The sequence below is a fragment of the Taeniopygia guttata genome, chromosome 21 (assembly GCF_048771995.1).
Source record: "Taeniopygia guttata chromosome 21, bTaeGut7.mat, whole genome shotgun sequence".
In the NCBI taxonomy this organism is placed as follows: Eukaryota; Metazoa; Chordata; class Aves; order Passeriformes; family Estrildidae; genus Taeniopygia; species Taeniopygia guttata.
In genome coordinates, this window is record NC_133046.1 from 7,811,298 (window position 1) to 7,834,937 (window position 23,640).

Consider the following 23,640-nt stretch of genomic DNA (forward strand, 5'->3'; position numbering starts at 1 on the left):
CCTGTTCTTGTGTCCGCTCCAGGGCTGCATCTGGTAAAGAGCGAGCGCGGCCAGAGCTGCTGAGGGGCTGCAGGAGAGGCTGGAGAACACAGCCCAGCCCTGTTCTTGCCCGGCAGAGAGAGCCTCATGATGCCCCAGGGATGGAGCATGGCTGCCACGTGGTCCAGCCCCAGCCCAGCTTCTGTTCTGTCCATGGGCATGTCCGATGGGATGGGATGGGATGGGATGGGATGGGATGGGATGGGATGGGATGGGATGGGATGGGATGGGATGGGATGGGATGGGATGGGATGGGATGGGATGGGATGGGATGCGATGGGATGCGATGGGATGCGATGGGATGCGATGGGATGCGATAGGATGCGATGGGATGCGATGGGATGCGATGCGATGGGATGCGATGGGATGCGATGGGATGCAATGGGTTGGGATGGGATGGGATGGGATGCAATGGGATGGGATGCAATGGGATGGGATGTGGCCAAGCTGGCTTCAGCCACTAGCCATGCAGCCCAGCAACCCAGCTCTGCCACTCACCCTCCTGCAGCTGCTTGAATGGCACCACCTCTTCAGTCTCATGCCCTGGGGCAGCTCCAGGGCCTTTGTCCTCTTCCTCCACCCCGGCCAGCTTGGGCACTCTTAGGGGTTTCTGCTCCATGTCAGTTACTGGATCTATAGCTACTTGCAGGAGAGATGCCTCGGAAAAGCTCCGAGTCAGCAAGTCCTGCTTTCGTGCCTGCAAGGCACCTTCAAGAGAGAAGCCTGAGGAAGGCTACAGGACAGCAAGTCCTTCTCTCTGGTCTCGAGGGCTCCTGCCACAAGGACAGGAGACTCCTGTCAGGGATTGTGCTCTTGCCTCAAGGGCACTGGTGGCAGGGATGGGAGATGCCTCCAGGGCACCAAGTCCCTTGCTCTGCCCTCCAGGGCACCTGCAGAAGAGAAGCCTCAGGAAGGCCACAGGTCAGCAAGTCCTGTGGTCTGGCCTTGAGGTCAGCTGCAGGAGTAACGCCTCAGAAATCTCTGGGTCAGACACGAACGAGTGCGCTGTGCGAGGACTCCTCACAGCACTGCTCTGTCCCGTCCTGTCCTGTCGCGTGCTCGGAGCACTGTGGCATGGTCCTGTCACTGTCAGCTCCTATGTCACCACGTGTCACAAAGGGCCCTTGGACACACTGTTCCATGCCATGGTGACCATGCTGCACGTGTCACAAAGGGCCCCTTGTTGGGGCATGTGGGGGATATGGGGACACTGGGGGACACTAGGGACATGGGGAGATGTGAGGACCTTGGGGACACTGGGGACATTTGGGGACGCTGGGGGACATCGGGGACATGGGGGGTTGGGGATGTGCGGGGTGTTGGGGGGTGTAGGAATATGGGGACACTGGGGATTTGGGGGCATATGGGGGCTTGGGGACATTGGGGGATGTGGGGGACATTGGGGATGTTGGGGGACGTGGGGACATTGGTATGTGGGACATGGGACACACTGGGGACAGGGTGGGGGCAACGTGGTAGAGGGGGAACCAAACTCATCTTTGTGTCCCCTTGTGTCCCCCCATGTCCCCAATGTCCTCCCGGTGTCCCCTATGTCCCCCTTTATCCCTGTGGCCCCTGTGGCCCCCATCTGTTCCATATTCCCCTGATGTCCCCATGTCCCCCCATGTCTGTCAATGTCCCCATGTCCCCTCACTTCGTGTCCCCATGCTGTCCCTATGTCCCCACACTGTCCCTTCACTGACCCCACACTGTCCCTGTGTTCCCATTGTCCCCATGTCCCCTCACTGTCCCCACAATGTCCCCATGCTGTCCCCTCACCGTCTCCGATGTCCTCATGTCCCAATGCTGTCCCCATGTCCCCACACCGTCCCCTCACTGTCCCCTTGTTTCCCTGTGTCCCCTCACTGTCCCCTCCATGTCCCCATTGGCTCATGTCCCATCCGTGTCCCCTTGGTGTCCCCGTTTCCTGTCACTGTCTCCTTCCTGTCCCCTGTGTCCCCACTGTATCTGTGTCCCCTCCATGTCCCCCCATGTCCTCGTGTCCCCTCGCTGTCCCCTCTGTCCCCACTGTCCCCCTGTCCCCTCGGTGTCCTCTCGGTGTGTGGTGTCCCCGTGTCCCCTCCACGTCCCCCGTGTCCCCCGTGTCCCGCAGGCGTCGCAGACGCCGTCCACGCTGAACCCGGTGCTGCCGGCGGCCGAGCGCACGGTGGCCTGGGTGTCCAACATGCCGCACCTGTCGGCCGACATCGAGAGCTCGCACATCGAGCGCGAGGAGTACAAGCTCAAGGAGTACTCCAAGTCCATGGACGAGAGCCGGCTGGACCGGGTAGGGCAGGTGTGAGCGACACAGGTGTGAGTGACACAGGTGTGTGAGGGACACAGGTGTGACTGACACAGGTGTGTGAGTGACACAGGTGTGAGCGACACAAGTGTGAGCGACACAGGTGTGAGTGACACAGGTGTGTGAGTGTACAGGTGTGAGCGACACAGGTGTGAGTGACACAGGTGTGAGCGACACAGGTGTGACTGACACAGGTGTGTGAGCGACACAGGTGTGACTGACACAGCTGTGAGGGACACAGGTGTGAGTGACACAGGTGTGAGTGACACAGCTGTGAGGGACACAGGTGTGAGTGACACAGGTGTGAGCGACACAGGTGTGTGAGTGACACAGGTGTGTGAGTGACACAGGTGTGTGAGTGACACAGGTGTGAGTGACACAGCTGTGAGGGACACAAGTGTGAGTGACACAGGTGTGAGTGACACAGGTGTGAACGACACAGGTGTGTGAGTGACACAGGTGTGAGTGACACAGCTGTGAGGGACACAGGTGTGTGAGCGACACAGGTGTGAGTGACACAGGTGTGTGAGCGACACAGGTGTGAATGACACAGGTGTGAGCGACAGAGGTGTGAGCGACACAGGTGTGAGTGACAGAGGTGTGAGTGACACAGGTGTGAGTGACACAGGTGTGTGAGTGACACAGGTGTGAACGACACAGGTGTGAGTGACACAGGTGTGAGTGACACAGGTGTGGGTGACACAGCTGTGAGTGACACAGGTGTGTGAGTGACACAGGTGTGAGTGACACAGGTGTGATTGACACAGGTGTGAGCGAAACAGGTGTGTGAGTGACACAGGTGTGAGTGACACAGGTGTGAGCGAAACAGGTGTGTGAGTGACACAGGTTGAGCGACACAGGTGTGAGCGACACAGGTGTGAGTGACACAGGTGTGAGGGACTCAGGTGTGAGTGACACAGGTGTGACTGATACAGGTGTGACTGGTACAGGTGTGACTGGTACAGGTGTGAGTGACGCAGGTGTGTGAGCAACACAGGTGTAAATGACACCTCAGGTGTGCCCAGGTTTGAGTGACAGGTGTGTGAGTGACACAGGTGTGAGTGACAGGTGTGCGAGTGACACAGGTGTGTGAGGGATCCAGGTGTGCCCAGGTGTGAGGGACAAAAGCTCATGGAGTACTCCAAGTCCATGGACAAGAGCCGGCTGGACCGTGTAGGGCTGGTGTGAGTGACACTTCAGGTGTGCCCAGATGTGTATGACACAGCTGTGAGTGACAGAGGTGTGCCCAGGTGTGCTCAGGTTTGCTCAGGTGTGAGTGATACATGTGTGCTTAGGGTTGTTCCGGTGTGCTCAGATGTGCCCAGGTGTGCCCAGGTGTGAGTGACACAGCTGTGGGTGACACAGGTGTGCTCAGGTGTGGCCAGGTGTTTCCAGGTGTGAGTGACACAGCTGTGAGTGACACAGGTGTGCTCAGGTGTGCGTGATACAGGTGTGCTTCGGCTTGTTCAAGTGTGCTCAGGTGTGCAGGGATCCAGTGGATTATGGGGGGGGAGCTCAGGTCTGCAGATGTTCAGGTGTGTTGATGTTCAGGGTGCAGTGATACAGGTGAGCAGATGTTCAGGTATCCAGGTGTGCCCAGATGTTGAAGAATCCAGGGGATGGTCCTGGTGGATCTCAGGTGTGCAGGGATCCAGGTGTGCAGGTGATAGGAGATGATCCCATGTACCTCAGCAGGTGATGCTGGTGGATCTCAGGTGTGTCAGGTGTCCCCAGGTGTGTCAGGTGTCCCAAGCATTCCCAGGTGCTGTCCCCAGGTGTCCCCAGGTACTCTTAAGTGTGCCCAGGTGTGACGGGTGTCCCCAGGTGTGCTGCAGTGTCCCTTTGGCAGGTGAAGGAGGACAAGGAGGAGATCCACTCGCTGAAGGAGCGGCTGCACAGGGACAGGGGGGTGACAGCTGTGCCATAGCTGGGTTAGGGGGTTCCCAGGTGTGGCAGGTGTGACAGGTGTGACAGGTGTGCCATAGCTGGGTTAGGGGGTTCCCAGGTGTGTGACATGTGTGACAGGTGTGACAGGTGTGCCATAGCTGGGTTAGGGGGTTCCAGGTGTGACAGGTGTGACAGGTGTGCCACAGCTGGGTTAGGGGGTTCCCAGGTGTGACAGGTGTGACAGGTGTGACAGGTGTGCCATAGCTGGGTTAGGGGGTTCCCAGGTGTGACAGGTGTGGCAGGTGTGACAGGTGTGCCATAGCTGGGTTAGGGGGTTCCCAGGTGTGACAGGTGTGACAGGTGTGCCAGGTGTGCCACAGCTGGGTTAGGGGGTTCCCAGGTGTGACAGGTGTGACAGGTGTGCCATAGCTGGGTTAGGGTGTTCCCAGGTGTGACAGGTGTGACAGGTGTGCCATATCTGGGTGTAGGGGGTTCCCAGGTGTGACAGGTGTGACAGGTGTGCCAGGTGTGCCATAGCTGGGTTAGGGGGTTCCCAGGTGTGGCATGTGTGACAGGTGTGCCATAGCTGGGTTAGTGGGGTTTCCAGGTGTGACAGGTGTGACAGGTGTGCCATAGCTGGGTTAGGGAGTTCCAGGTGTGACAGGTGTGACAGGTGTGCCATAGCTGGGTTAGGGGGTTCCCAGGTGTGGCAGGTGTGACAGGTGTGACAGGTGTGACAGGTGTGCCACAGCTGGGTTAGGGGGTTCCCAGGTGTGGCAGGTGTGACAGGTGTGGCAGGTGTGACAGGTGTGCCATAGCTGGGTTAGGGGGTTCCCAGGTGTGACAGGTGTGACAGGTGTGACAGGTGTGCCATAGCTGGGTTAGGGGGTTCCCAGGTGTGGCAGGTGTGACAGGTGTGCCATAGCTGGGTTAGGGGGTTCCCAGGTGTGACAGGTGTGACAGGTGTGCCATATCTGGGTGTAGGGGGTTCCCAGGTGTGACAGGTGTGACAGGTGTGCCACAGCTGGGTTAGGGGGTTCCCAGGTGTGGCAGGTGTGCCATAGCTGGGTTAGGGGGTTCCCAGGTGTGACAGGTGTGACAGGTGTGACAGGTGTGCCATAGCTGGGTTAGGGGGTTCCCAGGTGTGACAGGTGTGACAGGTGTGACAGGTGTGCCATATCTGGGTGTAGGGGGTTCCCAGGTGTGACAGGTGTGACAGGTGTGCCATAGCTGGGTTAGGGGGTTCCCAGGTGTGACAGGTGTGACAGGTGTGCCATAGCTGGGTTAGGGGGTTCCCAGGTGTGACAGGTGTGACAGGTGTGCCATATCTGGGTGTAGGGGGTTCCCAGGTGTGACAGGTGTGACAGGTGTGACAGGTGTGCCATAGCTGGGTTAGGGGGTTCCCAGGTGTGACAGGTGTGACAGCTGTGACAGGTGTGACAGCTGTGACAGGTGTGCCATAGCTGGGTTAGGGGGTTCCCAGGTGTGACAGGTGTGACAGGTGTGACAGGTGTGCCAGGTGTGCCATAGCTGGGTTAGGGGGTTCCCAGGTGTGACAGGTGTGACAGGTGTGACAGGTGTGCCAGGTGTGCCATAGCTGGGTTAGGGGGTTCCCAGGTGTGGCATGTGTGACAGGTGTGACAGGTGTGCCATAGCTGGGTTAGGGGGTTCCCAGGTGTGACAGGTGTGACAGGTGTGCCATAGCTGGGTTAGGGGGTTCCCAGGTGTGGCAGGTGTGACAGGTGTGACAGGTGTGACAGGTGTGCCACAGCTGGGTTAGGGGGTTCCCAGGTGTGGCAGGTGTGACAGGTGTGGCAGGTGTGACAGTTGTGCCATAGCTGGGTTAGGGGGTTCCCAGGTGTGACAGGTGTGACAGGTGTGCCATAGCTGGGTTAGGGGGTTCCCAGGTGTGACAGGTGTGACAGGTGTGCCACAGCTGGGTTAGGGGGTTCCCAGGTGTGGCAGGTGTGCCATAGCTGGGTTAGGGGGTTCCCAGGTGTGGCAGGTGTGACAGGTGTGACAGGTGTGCCACAGCTGGGTTAGGGGGTTCCCAGGTGTGGCAGGTGTGCCTGTAGGCGTCCCCAGGTGCGCTGCAGTGTCCCTTTGGCAGGTGAAGGAGTACGAGGAGGAGATCCACTCGCTGAAGGAGCGGCTGCACATGTCCAACCGCAAGCTGGAGGAGTACGAGCGGCGCCTGGTGACGCAGGAGGAGCAGACCAGCCGCATCCTCCTGCAGTACCAGCAGCGCCTGGAGCTCAGCGAGAAGCGGCTCCGGCAGCAGCAGCAGGAGAAGGACTCGCAGATCAAGAGCATCATCGGCAGGTGAGGGACACACGGGGACAGCGGGGACAGCGGGGACACTGGGGACACTGGGGACACGGGGACACTGGGGACATGGGGACGTGGAGGGAACATGGGGACACACAGGGACACGGGCACATGGGGACTCTCAGATCAAGAGTGTCATCGGCAGGTGAGGGACACACGGGGACAGCGGGGACACAGGGACATCAATGAGACGGGGGGACATGGGGACAGACAGGGACTTTGGGGACAAACAGGAGTCTGGGGACAAATGGGGACACGGGGACTTACAGGGCCAGGGACTCACAGACTCGCAGATGAAGAGCATCGTGGGCAGGTGAGGGACACGCGGGGACGTTGAGGGAACATGGGGCAGACAGGGACTTCGGGGACAAACAGGGCTATGGGGACACGGGGACACACAGGGACAGCCTGGGGACATGGGGACACGGGACACTGGGACATGGGAGCACACAGGGACACGGGCACGTGGGGACTCTCAGATCAAGAGCATCATTGGCAGGTGAGGGACACACGGGGACACACAGGGCAATGGGGACAAACAGGGGTACGCCTTGGGGACACAGGGACAGATGGGGACATGGGGACAAATGGTGCAGGGACACACAGGAACATGGAGACTCACAGATCAGGAGCATCATTGTCAGGTGAGGGACACACGAGGGCAGCAGGGACACTGGGGACATGGGGACATTGAGGGGACATTGGGAACAGCAGGGACACAGGGACATGGGGACATTGAAGGGACATTGGGGACAGCAGGGACACAGGGACATGGGGACACACAGGGCCAGGGACACACAGGGACTCGCAGACCATCAGGCAGGTGAGGGACACACGGGGACAGCCAGGGGGCATTGGGGACATCGAGGGGGACACAGACATCAGGGATACAGGGACATTGGGGACACACAGAATGACACAAGGGACATTGGGGACACAGGGGACAGAGGGACGTGGGGTACAAAGGATCACAGGGGACACAGAAGGACATGGGGGTGACACAGGCACACATAGGACGTGGGTGATACAGAGGTGACAGGCACCCAGGGACACGGGGACACAGCACGGTTGACAACTTGGGTTGTCCCCAAGTCCCTGGGGTGTCCTTGTCATGTCCCCAGCTGTCCCCAGGATGTCCCTGGGCTGTATCAGGGGTGTCCCCATGACCTTGAGCTGTCCTGAGGCTCTGGGTGTCCCAAGGTGTCCCCAGGCTGTCCCTGGGATTGTCCCCGTGTCCCTTGGCTGCCCCTGGACTGTCCGCAGATGTCCCCATGTCCTCAGGCTGTCCCTGCAAGTGTCCCCATGTGCCTGAGTGTGTCCCCAAAGGTGTCCCCTTGTCCCTGGGGATGACCCGGTGATGCCAGGGGTGTCCCATGGCTGTCCCTGGACTGTCCCCAGCAGTGTCCCTGTATCCCTGGGGCTGTCCCTGGGTGTCTCCCCGTGTCCCCCGGGCTGTCCCCGGGCTGTCCCTGGGCTGTCCCTGGGGGTGTCCCCGGGCTGTCCCCGGGGGTGTCCCCGAGCTGTCCCCGGGCTGTCCCCGGGCTGTCCCCGGGGGTGTCCCTGTGTCCCCGGGCTGTCCCTGGGGGTGTCCCCGGGCTGTCCCCGGGGGTGTCCCCGAGCTGTCCCTGGGCTGTCCCCGGGCTGTCCCTGGGGGTGTCCCTGTGTCCCCGGGCTGTCCCCGGGCTGTCCCTGGGGGTGTCCCTGTGTCCCCGGGCTGTCCCTGGGGGTGTCCCCGGGCTGTCCCCGGGCTGTCCCTGGGGGTGTCCCTGGGCCCCCTGCTGTCCCCGGGCTGTCCCTGGGGGTGTCCCTGTGTCCCCGGGCTGTCCCCGGGCTGTCCCCGGGCTGTCCCCGGGCTGTCCCTGGGGGTGTCCCTGGACTGTCCCTGGGCTGTCCCTGGGGGTGTCCCCGGGCTGTCCCTGGGGGTGTCCCTGGACTGTCCCTGGGCTGTCCCTGGGGGTGTCCCCGGGCTGTCCCCGGGCTGTCCCCGGGGGTGTCCCTGTGTCCCCGGGCTGTCCCTGGGGGTGTCCCCGGGCTGTCCCTGGGGGTGTCCCCGGGCTGTCCCCGTGCTGTCCCTGGGGGGGTCCCTGTGTCCCCGGGCTGTCCCCGGGCTGTCCCTGGGGGTGTCCCTGTGTCCCCGGGCTGTCCCCGGGCTGTCCCCGTGTCCCCCGGGCTGTCCCCGGGCTGTCCCCGGGCTGTCCCTGGGGGTGTCCCTGTGTCCCCGGGCTGTCCCCGGGGGTGTCCCCGAGCTGTCCCTGGGCTGTCCCCGGGCTGTCCCTGGGGGTGTCCCTGTGTCCCCGGGCTGTCCCCGGGCTGTCCCCGGGGGTGTCCCTGTGTCCCCGGGCTGTCCCTGGGGGTGTCCCCGGGCTGTCCCCGGGCTGTCCCTGGGGGTGTCCCTGTGTCCCCGGGCTGTCCCCGGGCTGTCCCTGGGGGTGTCCCTGTGTCCCCGGGCTGTTCCCGGGCTGTCCCCGTGTCCCGGGGCTCTCCCCGGGGGGGTGGCAGCATGACCCCGGTGAAGCCTGGCCCCGCAGGCTGATGCTGGTGGAGCAGGAGCTGCGCAGGGATCACTTGGGCGCCCACGACCCGTCCGAGGGCCGGCGGCGGCTGCTCGACGCTCAGGTGGAAATTACAATGTCATTGCTCTGCTCCGTGTGACATCGGCCATCCCACGCCGCGCTGGGGGCGGGGCGAGGGGGGATTTGGGGCGCTCCGGGGGTTCCCGGCAGCTTTCAGGGGCGTCCCGGGGGGGTTTGGTGGGGTCTGGGGGGGTTTATGGGTGTCCCTAGGGGGGTTCTGTGGAAGTTTTGGGGGGTTATGGGTGTCCCTGGGGGATATTTGGGGGTTTTGGGGTGGGTTATGGTTGTCCCGAGGGGGGTTCTGGCGTGTCTGGGGGGGGGGGGGGGGGGGGATGGGGTCTGGGTGTCCCGAGGGGGTATTTGGGTATTTTAGGAGCATTATTTGGGGTCTATGGGGTATATTTGGATATTCTGGGGGTTTATGGGTGTCCCTAGGGGGGGTTGAGGGGGCCTGTGGGGATTTTGGCAGGGTCTGTGGAGGTTTTGGGGGCTTATGAGTGTCTCTAGGGGGTTTTGGGGGGTTTTGGGGGGTTCCTAGGGGGTTTGGAAGGGAGTATTTGGGGTCTGTTGGGGGAATTTTGGGGTTACAGGAGTTTATGGCTACTCCTAGGGGGGCTGTGGGGAGGGGTCTGGAGGGGTTTTGGGGGGGTTCTGGGTGTTTCTAGGGGGTTTTGGGGGGTTCTTGGGGGTCTCTGGGGGGTATATCTAGGGTTATTGGGGAGTTATTTGGGGTCTGTGGTGGATATTTGGGCATTTTGGGGGGTTCTGGCTATTCCCAGGGGTCTCTGGGGGTATTTTGGGGGGTTTTGGGGGATCCCTATGGGTATTTTGGGGGGTTTGGGGGGGCTCTGGGGGGGTATTCCTGGGGTTATTGGGGTTTGGGAGGGAGTTATGGGTGTTCCCAGGGGGGTTTTGGGGAGGTCATTTGGAGTCTGTGAGGGTTTTGGGGTCTCCAAGTGTCCCTGGGAGGTTTCTGGGCATTCTGGGAGGATAATTTGGGGTTTTGGGGGATTTTTGGAGGTCTCTGGGTCCCTGTGGAGGGGTTTGGGGACCCCCGAGGGGGGCTCCTGTCACCTCTGGGGGCTGTGGGGGGACAAGGCCACCCTGGGGGGGACATGGTGGCACTTGGGGGGGGGGGCGCAGGGGGTCCAGGCCACCCCCAGGGGGACAATGGGACCCCTGGGGGGAGGGACAGGGACCCCTGGAGGGGGCCTGAGGGGGACAGGGCCACCCCCAGTGAGGACAGGGCCACCTCTGGGGGGACAAAGTGACCCCCCAATCAATACAGGGCCACCCCTGGGGGAACAAAGTGACCCCCCAGAAGGACAGGGCCACCCCCAGTCAATACAGGGCCGCCCCTGAGGGGACAAAGTGACCCCTGGAAGGGACAGGGCCACTCCCGGAGGGACAGGGCCACCCTCGGTTGGGACAAGGCCACCCCTGAGGGGACCAAGTGGCCCCCAGAGGGGACAGGGCCACCCCTGGGGTGACACCAGAGGGACATTTCAGTGCAGAGGTGACATCGCCCCACCCCCCACCCCAGGGACAGCGCCACCTCGGTGCCCCCAAGGCCACCCCCATGTCCCCCCCCAGCGACGGGGCTGTTCCTGTGCCCCCTCCTTGGGTCATGGCCACCTCGGGGCCACCTCAGGGCCACCCCGGGCCACCTCGGGGTCAGGCCGGGGCCAGCCCGGCCGGGCCGTGTCCCTGCGCAGCGCGGTGGCCACGGTGGCCCTGATGTCCCCTCCCGTGTCTCTCTTGTCACAGCTGTCCGTCAGGTAGCGCGGCCCGGCCCCGCCAGTGGCACCGGACCCTCGGCCACCGGTGACACCCCAGGTGGGTCCTTGTCCCCTCCCTGCCACCCCCCGGGCCGCACAGGAGCACCCTTGGGGACACGGATCCCAGATGTCCCCAAGAGCCTCTCGTGTCCCCAGGGGACACTGGGAACCCTTGGGTACATGGATCTGGAATGTCCCCAAGGGCTCTGCTGGCTCCAAGGGACACTGGGGACACTTCACAGGTGTCCCCATGTCCCTCCTGTGTCCCCATGTCCCTCCCACGTCCCTCAGGCACATTGGGGACCTTTGGGAACATGGATCCAAGATGTCCCCAAGACCGTCCTGTGTCCCTAAGGGACATTGGGGACCCTCGGGGACATGGATCTGGAGCATCCCCATGTCCCTCCTTTGTCCCCATGTCCCTCATGGGCACTGGGGACTCCTTGGGGACACAGATCCAGGTGTCCCTAAGGGACACTGGGGACAGAGATCTAGATGTCCCCATGTCCCTTCCCCCTCCCTCGGGAACACTGGGGACACAGATCCCTGCTGTGTCCCCATGTCTCTCCCATGTTCCTCAAGGACACTGGGACCTCTTGAGGACACAGATCCAGATGTCCCCAAGATGCTCATTGTCCCCATGTTCCTCCCATGTCCCTCAGGGGCACTGGTGACACTTGGGGACACTTGGGGACATGGATCCAAGATGTCCCCAAGACCCTTCTGTGTCCCCGCATTCTTCAGGGACACAAGGGACACCTTGGGGACACAGATCGAGGTGTCCCCTTGTCCTCTGGGGACACAGATGCAGATGTCCCCATGTCCCTCCTGTGTCCCCATGTCCCTTGGGGACATGGATTCAGGTGTCCCCACGTCCCTCCTGGTGTCCTCCTGTCCCTCCCGTGTCCCTGTGTCACCTGGGGACACGTATCCAAGTGTTCCCTTGTCCCTTCCATGTCCCCATGTCCTTTAGGGACATGGGGGACCCCTTGGGGTCACGGATCCAGGTGTCCCCTTGTCCCTCCTGGTGTCACCATGTCCTTCCTGGTGTCCCCATGTCTCTTGTGGACACTGGGGACCCCCTGGGGACACCAACCCCGGTGTCCCCATGTCCCTCCTGGTGTCCCCATGTCCCTTAGGGACACTGAGGACCCTTTGGAGACATTGGGCACCCCCTGGGGACACCACCTCAGGTGTCCCCATGTCTCTCCTGGTGTCCCCATGTCTCTGGTGGACACTGGGGACCCTTTTGGGGACACCACCCCAGGTGTCCCCATGTCCCCTCAGGTGCCACCACTGGCCCTGTCCCCACCCCCTGGAGATGCCACCATTGTCCCCATCCCCCCCGGGGGGTGACCATGGTTGGGGGGGTTTGGGGGAGGTTCTCACCAAATGTCCCCCAGCGCTGGCGCCGCGTCACCGTCACCATTCTCGTGTCCTGTGTCTGTCCCCATCTCATGGGGGGGGGGGGGAGGTGACACCTGTGTCCGTGTGCCATGTCCTGTCACCGCGGGTGGGGGAGGGGACAGTTCAGGGGGCTTGGGGACAGCTGAGTGAGCACCAGGACAATTGCGGGGGGGTGGGGACAATTTAGGGGAGGGCAGGGACAATTTTAGGGGGGTGGGGACAATTTTGGGAGTGAACTGCCTCAGTTTCGGGGGGGGGGGGGTGGGGACAAATCAAGGGCGTCCCACCTTCATGTTTTAGGGTTAATTTTAGTGTGAAACTTTTAGGGTTGGGGTGAACTTTAGGGGGTCAGGGTGAAGTTTTAGGGCGTCAGGGTTAATTTGAGGGGTTCGGGGTTAACTTGAGGAGTTCGGGGTGAACTCCGGGGCAGGTCAGGGATGGTTTTGGGCGCATTCGTGCTGATTTCGGGCCACCCCGAGGCCCCCGCACCGGTGCCGCAGGTGAGTGAGCCCTGCATGGCGGGGGGGGGGGTGCGGGCGGGGCCCCCCGGGGACACCTTGGGGACACGCAGGGACAGGCAGGGACACGCAGGGACACTCAGGGCGCTGGCGGGGGCGGGGGGGTGAATGAGCCCCCTCGGTGCCTTGCAGGAGAGGCAGCTTTCCGCCGTGGGTGCAGCAGACCAGGGTGTGATTTGGGGAGCCGGGGGGGTCCCCGGGCGGCCCCCGCCTCCGCCCCCGCCACCCCCGATCACGGCCAACGGCTGCGAGCGGCGCGGCCCCGCTGCTGAGCACTGACCCCCGCCCCGGGGGTCGCCGGGACCCCCCCAGAAACCGCACCCGCACCCCCCTTCGATCCCCCTGACCCCCCCAGCCCTGGGGGAAAAGGGGGAAAGGGGAGGGCGGGGGGGGGGGGGAGCACCCGGAGACCCCCGGGGTGAGCAGGAGGAGGAGGAGGAGGAGGAGGAGGCGAGGGGAGCTCGCCCTGGGGGGGGTCTCACGCGAGTAATTCGGGGGGATTTGCGCGAGGAATTTTTGGGGTCCTCGTGCAGCAGATCCTTGTGCAAAGGGCTCCTCGTGCGGGGAAAGTGGGGGTCGGGCCAGGATTTGGGGTCCCCGTGTGACAATTTAGGGTCCCCGTGTGAGGATTTTGGGGTCCCCTGGAAGGGCTCCTCGTGCCACCATCTTCTCACGTCACCAAGAGGAATTTGGGGTCCTTGTGCTGGAGCCCCTCGAGTGTCACCAGCTCCTCACCGAGGGCTCCTTGTGGCACCCAGAGGAATTTGGGGGGCTCCGAGTGGCAGCGGGACCAGCCCAGCCCTCGCGAGGGTCCCGAGTGCCACCACGTCCTCGTGTCACCAAGAGGAACGGGCGGGGGGGGGGGGGGGGCTCGTGCAAGAGCCCCTCGGGTGCCACCAGCTCCTCGAGTGCCACCAGCTCCTCGAGTGCCACCAGCTCCTCTGGTGCCACCAGCTCCTCGCGCCACCAAGAGTCCCCCGAGTGTCACCAGGACCGGCTCAGCCCCCCTGTGCGGGTCCCTGGTGTCACCGGGGTCTCTCTCTGTGTCACACGCCGCCCTCGGGCATCCACCGGCACCCCCCGAGCACCGGGACCCCCGAATTTCACCGTCCTCGTGCACCGGGGCCCCCCTCAGGACCCCCCCCTCAGGCATCAGGACACTCGAGTTTCCCCTCCCCCTTCCTCGGGCACCGGCACCACCGGCCCCCCCCGCGAGGAACCGGGACCACCGGAGACGCTCCCACCCCATCAGTCAGCGCCGTCACCGTGCACCGGGGCCCCCCCACGAGCATTGACCCCCCTCGGGCACCGGCACCACCGGACCTCCCCTCAAACATCGCCAGCCTCAGGCACAGGGACCACCGGAGACCCCCCCCGAATCACCGAGCACCGGGACCCCCCTGTGCATCCCCCTCCCGTCGTGCACCAGCACCGAGACTGGACCCTCTTCGTGCACCGGGACCCCCCCGTGCATTGACCCCCCCTCACCGAGCACCGGGACTGGGACTGGACCCCCCCTCGAATCCCGGGAACCCCCCGGGTACCTGGACCCCCCGGGAAGCGCCACGCCCGTGCACCGGGCCCGGTCCCCCCTTTGTGCCCCCCACCCATCACGGGGTTCTGCCCCCTCCCCTTTGACCCCCCTGGTGCCGCGGGACCCCCGGGAACAGCGCCGGGACCGGGGGGGCCCCAAGCGCTGGGGGGACACAGGGGGTGCCCAGCACCGGGGGGGTCCCTTGGGGCTCCGTCCTGTCCCCCCCCGTTATCAGCCGGGACCCCTCATTATCACCAGGGTCCCCCCCAATTTACCAGGACCCCCCCATTCACTGCTTCCCCCCTTCACCGACCCCCAAAGCGCTGGGAACCCCCGAGCCATGAGCCCCCCCCAGCGCGCCAGGACCCCCCACTCACCTCCCAGCCCCCATCCATGGGAACCCCCCCTCACCACCCCCACACTCACCAGGACCCCCCAGTCCATGGGACCCCCCACACTCACCACGACCCCCCCACACTCACCAGGACCCCCCAATCCATGGGACCCCCCACATTCACCAGCCCCCCCCCCCACTCACCACGCCCCCCCTTGATTGAACCCCCCCGAAACGCCCCCAGCCCCTCCACCCCGGCCCCCCTGAGCCCCCGGCCCGCGTCGGGCCCCGCCGAGGCCGGGCTGGCTCCACCCCCCGGGGCCCCCCTGAGCCCCCCCGGACCCCCCGAGCCCCCCCGGTGGGGCCGGGCTGGCTCCACCCCCCGGGGCCGCTGCTGCGCGGAGCCTTTCAATAAACGCTGATCGGTCTTGTAGTCACGCCCACAGGGGGCGGGGCCGCGCAGGGGCGGCCAATGGGAAGCGTCAGAGCAGGGAGGGGGCGGGGATTGGAAAGGGCTGAGAATGGAGCGTGGGAAAATGGGTGGGGCCTGGGGAGTGGCGGCCAATGGGGAGGGGAGTGGGCGTGGCCAGGGGGCAGGAAGGGGTGGGCAATTACGTGAACCCGTGAAAGGGGCGGGGCCTGGTAAAGGGGCGGGGCCTGGGTGGGCAAAGAACGGGAAGCGCTCCCGGAATTTCCTCTCCTATCTCAAACACTTGCATTGCCGTGTTCCCCTGCACAACGCTGTCATCGATGCACTGTCGCCGTGGGGCACGAAAGGAGCACAAAGACGCTTGGTAAGGTCAAAGGAGAAAAAAAGAGAAAGTTTTATTAGAACATCTGGTATTTATAGAATTCCAAAGGTGACCGTGGATTGGAGGAAGGAATCACCACCTCTCCAACCACAGTGGTCCAAAGATCAATCAATCATTTCTCTCCACCCACAGAGAAATCTGTAAACTATTTTACTTTTACATGAAGTTGCGTGGGAACTCTGACTCTCGAATATGTAAATGTCAATGTTTCACACTGGCACAATGCCAGCACCCCCATGCAAATCCAGCTTCCCAAATAAGTGCTGTGAATTGCGGTAAGGAACAGAGCAGAGCAGGCCCAAGCTTAGACATAAGGGAGAAAGATCTTTATTAAGCTACTCCTATAATAAAAGACACACACTAAATCCAGAATTAAAACCTTCCAGAACATTCCTCCTCCCCCCACCCAAACTCCAACAAATCACAGCGGGACACAACTTGGACCCTCAATCAGGTCATCACCTTTCAGATAATCAATACTCAGTCTATCAGGGGAGAGAGGAGTCACTCTTGCACCACAGACCCACAGGAAACACAATTGCCACCTCTCGTGTTTCCATGTCACACATGGCACTGTCCAGAGAAAATCTGCCAGTGTGACACTCTCCTCTGCATGTCACAGTGCCCTCACCGCCGTGCATGGACAGACTGCTCATAGGGCTCCTTTAAGGATGCTTTGCCAAGGAACAAAAGAAACAACAGTTCAATTTTCGTTTTGGGACCACGGTCCTCCCCAATTTCCTCCTCCCCTGGGGCTGAGGGTGCAAACAGAGATCTTCTTCTTCCTGAAGACAGAGGGCATCACCACACCCTCCTCAGCTTTCCTCTGTTCACTCCATTCCTGTGCTGGAATTTGCTGAAGAAGGTCTCTTGGCTCACCATTGCATCCCCCTAAAGATGCAGTCTCTGTTGCAGGAGAAATTGGCTCAGTCAATGGCTTACAAGAAGAGTCCAGCCAAAAGCCACTCCATCATCTCCCCCCCAACCTTCTTTCCCTAACATCTCAGGTCCCAGACTGTCTCTTTTCTCTTTCAAGGTGAGGAGGAGTAATATTTCACAAAGCTTTAATTTCCCAGGAAAGGGTTAAAAGTCTTGGACTGCCCTGACTGCTGAAATCTCAGCCCAGACCCCAACTCCCAGGGCTGGGCACCTTCCCCCCACCCTTTCTCCTTCTCCTCTGCCAGTGAATTTCCAGGTGCTTTCAGGCTCTCTGTCTGTTTCCCTCTGGTGGTGTGGGGGCGTGGGGAACAAAGACATCTCAGGTTTCCTCCACCCTTCTGTCCAAAGGAGCCGGCCTAGCTCGGTTCCAGTCCCTTCACCCCCTGGCCCACCTCTCCTAGCCCGTGGGGGGCAGGGGAGAGTCTGCACTCTCCAAAGAGACAGTTCTCCTGGAGTTCTTGCTTTTAATCCCTGTGTTCTCAGAGGTGTGCCCATGCCTTCAGTGGTCACTTCAGGTGCCAATATCCAAAACTGACTACTGATTGGTTTGACCCTCTTCTTCCTGAGAAAATTCACTTCCATGTCAAACCACAACAGTAAACATTACCAGAAGGCTAAAGAAGTTTTATGAGAACTTTACAACTTTCAAAAGAACTATAAAACACTTTTAAAAATCAGGTCAACATCTCACCCTTTTTCTGTCAAAAAAGAAAAAAAAAAAATGAACATTATCGAAAGGGAAAATTTAACAATGTTAAAAAGAAAAATGAACAGTGTTCAGTGTCCACTCATGGAGGAATCATTGGAGTGATCACTCGCGTCGTCTGCATCTGAGTAATCACTCAATGGTCCACCCACTTGATGACTTCCAGTTTGGTCACAGTTTCCATTCTGCATGTCAGCCGGATGCTGTCTCTGGGGTCACTGGTCAGGACGAACACACTTCGAAGGTACCCAGCGTACCCCGGTATCTGTGGATATGCATGCATACTCACATTCCAAAGTGATAAGTTCATAGGGATCTTCCAATTGTTTGGTGACTAAATTCCACACCCGAACCTTCGCTCGAGGCTGATGTGTCTCGTCCGGAGACTGCAACAAAAGGTGATGATTCAAAATGACAGGGTTATTTGAATTCTGCTGCACCGTAGGATGTTTGATGACAAAGCTTTTGCCAACCCACTGTGTAGGGTCTCACCCTGCATTCCCCGTTTTTGTTTTTGAAGAACCCGCTTCAGAGTACCATGAGCGCGTTCTACAATAGCTTGGCCAGTTGGAGAATGGGGGACACCAAACTTGTGTGACACACCCCACAACTGCAGGAACTGCCGCACCTGCTGCGATGCATAAGCAGGACCATTGTCGGTTTTCACAGCAGAAGGTATGCCCAGAACGGCAAAGGCCTGCCTCCAGTGGGCAATGACATCACGAGCCTTTTCTCCAGTGTGAGCGGAAGCCCACATCGCAGAGGAGAACGTGTCCACCGTGACATGCACATACTTGAGCCAGCCAAACTCGGCAATCTGGGTGACATCGGTCTGCCAAAGCTCCAAGGCCCGAAGGCCTCTGGGGTTTACCCCTGCAGGCAGAGGTGCAGCAAGCACGTGACAGCCATCACACGACTCGATGAGTCTCATTTGCCATCAGCTGAAACTGCTTCTGCAAGGTATGAGCACTCTGATGGAAAAAGCCATGCTGAGAGACTCCAAGTCAGAAATACAATTTACTGGGAAAAGGGAAAAGAGACAAAATACATGCAATGATACAAAAGGCAGACCACCGACAAAGTCAGAATAAAACCTGACACCACTTTGGCCAGCATGTTGGTAGCAGTCCAAATTGGAGTGGCTGCAGTCCTCTTGGAATGGCAGATGTGGTTCTGTTGGAGCAGTAGTCCTGTAGAAAAGGTGCAGTTGGTCCAGTGGAAACCCCAGCTGTGTCCTCTTGGAAACCTGTGGGAAGGCTGCCTCTCTGTCTAGAAATCCCAGGATATATCTAGGTGGGAATGTTTAGCTCTTCCCCCCTGGGTGGAGATGTTATTCTGAGTCATGAGGTGTGTATCTGATCACAGAACTGACTCCTGGAGCGTGTTATCTCTGAGTCATGTGGCAAGGCTTTGATGGGCCCATTAACAGGACATAAGGAAAACTGCCCAAAGGGCAACTGCTACACAGATGGTACTAGAAAACGTCTTGTCTTTCAATCTCGGACAGATGGCTTGGCCTGCGCGAGTGTGTCAGGCTGAGGTGCTGCCCATGCTGGGTTAGCCAACTTGTCAGCCCTTGCATTACCTTCTGCTACAAACCTTGGCAAATTGGTGTGACTCCTTGCATGCAGAATGTATTACAGATGTACCCGGGCCTGAATGGCACATCTCAAGGTCTTCAGTAAATTAAACAAGGCAGGATTGCTGACCTCCTTCAAAACCGAATGACCCAACCGCTGTGCAATGTCAGCCACATAGGCAGAATCCATGACCAAATTGAAAGGTTCCTGGGAACGTTTCTCAAATGCCATAACAGCAGCCCTCAATTCAACCAATTGGGCTGATCCATCCTCATGACCTTCCAGGACCTGCCACTCAGATCCGTCCCTGCAAGTAACAATGGCCTTTCCTGTCTTCCCCGAACCATCAGTGAAGACAGTGGGTCCTTGCACTGGCTCCTGACTATTTTTGGGCCACAAAGATATTTGTGTGAATTTTGCCACCTGCAGTAGCTTGTGGCTAGGCAGATGGTAAGTGATCTGCCCTGAAAAGTTTTCCAGAGCACTTTGCAGGGACACACAGTGTGCAAAGCTCCAGTCAAAGTCCTCCCGGGATATCGGGAGTATGATCTTTGCAGGATCCACACCCATCAATTGCAACAGTGTTGCCGGCATTTGATTATCAAGCGAGCAATGAGCTCCAACAATGCAGTTGCCATCTTCTGTGGCTGATGGGGCAGGAAAACCCATTCCAGGATGTGCAAAGAATCAGACCATTTGTAATTCCACTGGCCAATGATGCCTGTGAGATGTGAATCTGGAGTGGTAACAAACACAGTGACATTAACGGAAGGATCAATGTGATAAACCTGGCAAACAGAAACAGCTTGCTGAACCTCCTCCAGCACCTGATGTGCCTCAGGGGTCAATGTATGAGGTTATTTTAAATCAGAGTCTCCCTTTAACAAATCAAACAGAGGAGACAGTTGTGTGTTGGTGAGTTTCAGGTACAGATGTAACCAAGTGATGACACCTACCAATTTCTGGGCATCGTTCAGTGTCTTCACTGAATGCACAAATTTCACCTCCTGGTGTCGGATTGTCTGTTCCAGAATTTTGACCCCCAAATACTTCCAAGGAGGTTGCTGTTGAACCTTTTCTGGAGCCACCTGCAGCCCATGAGCATGCAAAGCATCGAGCAACCGAGGCTGAATCCTCAGCAGCTCATCCTGGGTGGACACAGCCACCAAAATCTCGTCCATATAGTGATAAAGATGGGCATCAGGAAACTGCAAACTCCAGACGAGGCACAGGCCACATACCATTGGCATAAGGCAGGAGAATTGCACATGCTCTGGGGCAAAAATCTCCATTGATATTGCTGTGTGTGCTCAGCATTGTTGATTGCTGGTACCGAGAAGGCAAATTTTGGTCTGTCATCAGGATGCAAAGGAATTGTAAAAAAACAATCCTTCAAATCCACAATGAGGATCGGCCAGTCTGTGGGAAGCATGGTAGGTGACAGCATGCCCATGCAATGTTCCCATGCTTTCCATCACGGCACTGACCTTTCAGAGGTATGTAACAACCTCCATTTCCCAGATTTCTTCTTGATGCAGAAGAGAGGAGTGCTCCAGGGACTGGTAGAAGGCTGCAGATGACCCTGGTCCAACTGGCCCTGCACCAGGTTTCGAAGGGGGACTAATTTGTCTTGAGGGAGGGGCCACTGGTTCTCTCAGACGGGTCTGTCCACCAGCCACCGTAAAGGAGGTGTAGGACACTCTGCGCTCTTCATCACAGTGGTCCCCATCAAAAAATCCGTCCCGATGTGCACCCCCTAGTGGACAGAACAACCCTTCCCCAGAGGTTAAAGCTCACTGAAGTAATGTGAGGCCGAATCATGGCCGTCTGTCCCTCTGGGTTTGCGATCAGCACAGGCTGCTGGCTCACATAGCAGCATGCTGTTCCTCCCAATCCCATAGGATCCAAGGGCCATTCCAGGGACCAGGTGGGAAGGGTGAGAACTGTGATGTCCACGCCACTGTCAAGAAGCCTGTGGAGACAAATCTCTGGCAGTGTCGCGCCAGGGATGGACAGAATACACAGCATCCTGGGACATTTCTCGGTCAGGATGGCAGACCAGTGAACTTGAGGTGACCCAGTGGATCCAAAGCCGCTGTCACCTTGCAACTGATCAGCTGTCCTGCGAACAGAAGACTTAAAAGGCACAAATTGAGCAATTTGTGTCCCCTTCGGGATAGTGACGGGGGGGGTGGGCGTAGAGACCATGGCAAAAATCTGTGCCATGAAATCTGCATCAATTAAATCCCACTTGCACAATGATGCCCTGAAGGGTGGCACTAGATCTCCCCACAAGGAGAGCAATCATGCCCTCACCCAATGGAGCAATAGCACCAAGGGAACCTTATGGATTTTGCCAGAATCTATGACAACTGTTGCTGCTGTGCAGACATCAACACCTGCTGAACCTCGGGTGCTGGCTGCAAGCCAGCTAGCAGACCTCCATCGGATCTGGGTTGTTGAGAGAAGCTTGTGTCTGGGTACGTGCCCCCTTCACGCTCTGATTCCTGTTTCCCGAGCCTAGCAAAGCCTGGCCATTAGCATGAACAGTCACCTTGCAGACATTTGCAGTATGGTTGGGCCTTCCACACTGACCACACAAAAACAAGGGAGTTGTGCCCTGCTGTACCTTCTTTTTTCCTTTCTTGCTGGCCTGAGCATATCCCTGCTGCTGCTGCCCACCCTGTGGCACTGTCCAGACTGACTGCACAGCAGTAGCCATGGCAGGCTGCACAGGGGCAGCCAGGGCGGGCTGCAGCGTAGCAGCTGAGGCAGCTATCCTACAACCTGAGGTGCCTACCTTTGCACAAGCCTCTGCTATCTGAGGGACAGAAGGATCACCAGGAAGAGCCTCTATGATTCTCCTACAATCGGCATTGAAATCAGCATTGCAGTTACTTCTGGCAACGTGTTTAAGCAAAAGCTTTCTTGCCTCAGGATCTCCCACCTTCTTCTCAACAGAGGCAGACAGCCTGTCTGCTAATTGTAGGAAAGACATCAGCTCCTGTCTTGGTTTGAAAAGACAGGAGTCTGTGAAGGAAGGCAAAAGCCTCCTGTGAAATGGAAAACGTAAACCCTCTCCCTCCAAATTACCACAATTTCAAATTTAAAAGGCTCTCAGGCAAAGATATGGGAATGGGAATAACAGTTCTTTAGTAAGGGAAAAAAAACTAAGTTAAAAAAAATGTAATTGGTACAAACAAAACTACTGATAGAGTCAGAAACCTGACACCCTGAGGAGTCAGGGTGTTGGTAGTAGTCCAGTTAAATGGTGGCGGCTCCTCCTGGAGTGGCAGATGAAATGCTGCTGAAGCGGTGATCTGTAAAAGAACGGAGTTTTCTCTGAAGGTCAGTTGGGCCTGGTATTCCTCTGGGAATCCATCGGGGAAGAGAGCTGCTCCTCTGGGAATCCAGCGAAGAGGCTGTTCTGATGTACCAAAAAATGCTGATTTTATGCAGGTAGGAATGCTTGGCTCCTCCCTCTGTGTGGAACATCTCACAATGGGATAATGTAACTTTACCAGTCATGCAGTGAGTCATTCAATGGCCCATTAACAAAAGATATCTCCCCGGAAGGAGATATTGTTCTTGGAAGAGATAAGAAAACTGCCCAACCTCCAACAGATGGCAAGAGAATACATGCTTATCTTACAAGCCAGGACAGCTCCCTGGACAACAGTCACAAAATACTCCTTTGGAGCAACCACTTCTATGGTCTGAACCAATGCTGCCACATCTATTGTGTGACACTGGACAAGCACCAGGGCATCAAAACCAACCTGCCCATCAGGACCAGTATAATTGCCAGTGCCCATCAATACATTGGTACTAATAACCCACCTGGGATCCTGTTGACCCAGCGTAGTATTGTGAGCCCCTGCTTTGGCTGCCAACTCAGCACATTTGGTCTCAAAAATGTCATACTGCACAGTCTGAAAAAGAATATGAACCAAATTCCTAATATCATAAGGGGTCAAGGTGTCAGCCGCAAGTACCCTAAGCAGCTGTATAACTTCAACAGACTCCAAACCATATTTTCCAACTCTATCACTGAGTTCCATCAGAGCCTTCCTTAATAAGGGCTGATGGGTGTTAACTGCACCTCTAATCACAGGGAACACCTGAAAACCACCCAATAAGGTACCATTACCTTTTGCATCCCGTCCCATGGGCACCACAGGGACAGGGACAGATGCCTGTCCGGGAGTTGGCTCAACACCACACAATGTTGTGCGCCCTGCAGCATCAGCAGGGACAGAAAGCCCATCTCTGTAATCTGGGAGGCCACGCTCAGGGGCAGAATCAATCATGTCATTGACTTTATCTTTGACCTCACGCCAGAATCGCCTGTGCTCTCTCGGAGGCATGGTGACCTGACATGGAGGGAGTGTCCATAGAGCTGCAGAGGAACCCCCAGTCCGGGACCCATGGTCCCGGGAAAGCACAGGTCTCCCACCGGCCACGGCATCATTCGCAGCAAATTCGAACACCACAGTGCCCACAGCTGCTGCAGCACCAGTATCCACGGGAGGGATGGGCCGCGGAGTTGGCCCAGCCCGCTCCCAGGTGCCCCTCACAGCCCCCAGGCACGGCACCCAAAAGCTGCCACCCATAACACGGGTGGAGCAGGCTGTGCCATCCGCTGCCCAGGGCGGGCTCCAACTGAAGGTCAGGCCACGACCCGCCCCCAGCAGCTTCCCCCGCCCCGCCTGCGAGCCCGGCTGAGCTGGCCCAGAGGTGGCCAGTGACACTGACCTCGGGCTAGCAAGCAGTGAGGGATCGTCAGAGTCCGCCCCCCCCCCCCCCCCCCCCGCCCCAACCCGTGCCTGGAGGAAATGTAGTGGACTGGTTTGACACAGAAGATAATTTTCTGAGGAAGTTGGGGTCAAAACAATCAGCGGTC

The 23,640-nt window shown here is 58.9% G+C and overlaps 1 protein-coding gene and 1 long non-coding RNA gene across 8 annotated transcripts; one reads left to right on the plus strand and one right to left on the minus strand.

Moving 5' to 3' along the window:
• Positions 1-1,965: 1,965 nt before the first annotated feature.
• LOC140680269 (ras/Rap GTPase-activating protein SynGAP-like) lies at positions 1,966-15,133 on the plus strand. 6 transcript variants are annotated; one of them, XR_012051686.1, is made up of 5 exons: positions 1,990-2,326; positions 6,339-6,550; positions 9,085-9,172; positions 10,897-10,965; positions 12,965-15,133. XR_012051686.1 is itself a non-coding variant. In XM_072917381.1 (4 exons), the coding sequence occupies exons 1-4, from the start codon at positions 2,021-2,023 to the stop codon at positions 11,259-11,261; spliced, it is 978 nt and encodes a 325-aa protein (XP_072773482.1). In that variant the 5' UTR covers positions 1,966-2,020; the 3' UTR covers positions 11,262-12,362. The 6 variants fall into 6 exon arrangements, 5 of the variants coding, with proteins under 5 accessions (XP_072773482.1, XP_072773481.1, XP_072773485.1 ...); XM_072917381.1 differs by lacking the exon at positions 12,965-15,133 and having other exon boundaries at positions 1,966-2,326; positions 6,345-6,550; positions 9,072-9,172; positions 10,897-12,362; XM_072917380.1 differs by lacking the exon at positions 12,965-15,133 and having other exon boundaries at positions 1,972-2,326; positions 9,072-9,172; positions 10,897-12,362.
• Positions 15,134-15,495: 362 nt separating this feature from the next.
• On the minus strand, positions 15,496-22,560 carry LOC140680431 (uncharacterized). 2 transcript variants are annotated; one of them, XR_012051710.1, is made up of 4 exons: positions 20,225-22,560; positions 18,252-18,403; positions 17,447-17,543; positions 15,496-16,418 (listed from the first exon to the last, which is right to left on the minus strand). It is a non-coding gene; the product is annotated as an uncharacterized lncRNA (long non-coding RNA). The 2 variants fall into 2 exon arrangements; XR_012051709.1 differs by lacking the exon at positions 20,225-22,560 and having other exon boundaries at positions 18,252-20,155.
• Positions 22,561-23,640: the final 1,080 nt, after the last annotated feature.

Bases quoted from the DNA above. Each gene is read 5' to 3' on its own strand.
- LOC140680269 (XM_072917380.1), top strand. From the start codon at position 2,021: ATGTCCCCCCATGTCCTCGTGTCCCCTCGCTGTCCCCTCTGTCCCCAC. The intron at 2,327-6,338 runs GTAGGGCAGGTG...TCCCTTTGGCAG, and splicing joins ACGAGAGCCGGCTGGACCGG to GTGAAGGAGTACGAGGAGGA. The intron at 6,551-9,071 runs GTGAGGGACACA...ACCCCGGTGAAG, and splicing joins ATCAAGAGCATCATCGGCAG to CCTGGCCCCGCAGGCTGATG.